The sequence below is a fragment of the Vollenhovia emeryi genome, unplaced genomic scaffold (genome assembly GCF_000949405.1).
Source record: "Vollenhovia emeryi isolate VEMERY1.0 unplaced genomic scaffold, V.emery_V1.0 DF944680.1, whole genome shotgun sequence".
Taxonomy (NCBI): Eukaryota; Metazoa; Arthropoda; class Insecta; order Hymenoptera; family Formicidae; genus Vollenhovia; species Vollenhovia emeryi.
Window position 1 is genome coordinate 1 of NW_011961686.1, and position 2,442 is coordinate 2,442.

At 36.7% G+C, this 2,442-nt stretch overlaps 1 protein-coding gene across 1 annotated transcript; it reads left to right on the forward strand.

The window, feature by feature from the left end:
* Positions 1–9: 9 nt before the first annotated feature.
* Positions 10–1,588, forward strand: LOC105562826 (fatty acid synthase-like). Its single transcript, XM_012013926.1, has 4 exons — positions 10–451; positions 541–798; positions 998–1,252; positions 1,343–1,588. The coding sequence occupies exons 1-4, from the start codon at positions 38–40 to the stop codon at positions 1,451–1,453; spliced, it is 1,038 nt and encodes a 345-aa protein (XP_011869316.1). The 5' UTR covers positions 10–37; the 3' UTR covers positions 1,454–1,588.
* Positions 1,589–2,442: the final 854 nt, after the last annotated feature.

Consider the following 2,442-nt stretch of genomic DNA (forward strand, 5'->3'; position numbering starts at 1 on the left):
GGATGTGAGTCCAAATTCATATTTGGCAGAACTTGGAATGGACTCCATGATGGCCGTGGAAATTAAGCAAACTCTGGAACGAGAATTCGACATATTTTTCTCTGCGCAAGAGTTACGAAATCTTACTTTTACCAAGCTCAGTGAGATATCCAATGCAAGTGCAGATAATACGCAGGATATAAATAAACTGGATATTGTGCAGCCAAACTTGAAATTTTTAATTGGTGTTATAAAAGACAAAGATTTCATTTCAGAAACTTGTTTAGATTTCTCGACTAAAAGACAGAAAACTACAACCGAAGTATTTCTCATACCAGGTATCGACGGATGTGGAACTGTATTCAATCATTTAGGGCAAAATATTAACTTCTCAGCAAGGGCCCTGTGTTATTATACAAACAACATCGATGCTACAGACATTATATCAGACACGAGTGATCATCTTATAAACGTAATCAGTAATTTTATATTCTATTGAACAAAGAAGTGTTTTTATTTAAGAGATATATAGTTAATCAGATGATTTTGATATTCTTACAGCATATATTACCAAAACTGACAGCTGGAAAAGATTTCATAATGGTAGGGTACTCCTTCGGGTCTATTATCGCAATTGAACTAACGAAAAGATTGGAAGCTATGAATTTTAAAGGACGGCTTATTCTCATCGACGGCGCTCCTGAGCAATTACGAACACTATATCAAGAGTGCAGTTTTGCAATTTTGGATGATACAGATCTCCAGAATATTGTTTTAATCAATATTATGGAAATTTATTCAGCAGGAGATACTGAAAAAGTATACTTGTTTCTTGAGCTTGAAATTATTGTTACCTTTCTTATATTTAAACATATTTTAATCTTCTTTGTGTGGTAGTACCAGTATCAATTTTATTACTCTTTCTCACAATATTTGGTTTTAAAAGTATATTTTATATTTCCAAGTTACTTATTTATAAATACAAACTTTCTTAAGAGAATAAAATGCAATTTGGTAGATTCTAACGGAACTGAAGAAATACAAGACCTGGGAAAAGAAATTTAGTATCTTCGCCAAAGAATTTTTAGCTACGAACACGTCTCTCTCACTCGAAAATTTAAAAACACTGTGCACAACAGTATATAAATATTCATCAGCTATTCCGCAATATGATTCTTCTACGCTGACACCTATGAAGTCTTCCATAATGTTGTTAAAAGCTACGAACCCGTTGCTTAGATCCGTGATTGAAGAGGATTATGGTTTGCAGGAGGTATCTTTAAAACACTACGCTAATCTGTATTTGATAATAAATTTCAAATTTCAACAAATTATTTGTTACTAACATACATAATTATTTAAGATAACTCAAAATGTGGTGAAAATACATTCCATTGAGGGTACTCACGTGACAATATTAAACAGTGAGAAAATAACAGCTGCGATTAATGGAGAGCCGCCATTTGCAATTTAATGTTTTAAGTTATTTATAATTTTATTTCAAATTTACGTCCGTTATAAAACTTATAGCAATCTGCATGGTGCATGGTTTATATGTATCTACACGGTGTATGGTTTATATATCAAATATATTTTAACTCCGTTATTTATTCAGGAATACATAATGACTGTCTCTTCGGGACTCAATCTCCAAATTCATAATTCAAGTATACAGGGTGAGTCACAACATTTGTGCCAGAGCTCGTGAGAAGGTAGAACGGATCGAGATGAACAGAAAAGTTCTGAACCATTTGCAATTTTCGCAATAGTTAACGAGTAATTAATTATCAAAAATCGTCGTGTTTGCCCTGCCCACTGTCCAAGACGCGGGAGCGGCGACGTAAGCTTGCCGGCAAGCAACGGCGAGCTGTCCCCCCCCCCCCCCCACGCCTGGCAATATCGATCGCCGGGCGGTCACATCTCGCCACGCGCTCGAATTGGACAGTGGGCAGGGCAAAGACGACGATTTTTTATAATTAATTACTCGTTAACTATTGCGAAAATTGCAAATGGTTCAGGACTTTTCTGTTCATCTCGATCCGTTCTACCTTCTCACTAGCTCTGGCACAAATGTTGTGACTCACCCTGTATACAGTGTGTTATGTAATACCCGCCTCAATGCTTATTGTGGGATAGAGTGGACTAGACTAAGTCGAAAAGTCCTGTACCACTTTGCAGGTCTTGCAATAGTTAACGAGTTATTAATTATTAAAAATCGCTGTCTTAGGCCGGCCCACTGCCCAATTCAAACGTGCGGCGAGATCGTTACTAGGCCCGCGGAGAGTTGTTTATTACAAGCGACAATGGCGAGCGTCGCGTCACGCTGGACCGCCGCCGTGCATTTCTGACACACACACAGCCCCGCGCCCTTCTTTAATAACAATAAAACTTAAATAAGAAAATTAAAAACATTTTTTGAACCTAAGTATGTTATACGTGCATAGAAAAATATCAATTTTGCTT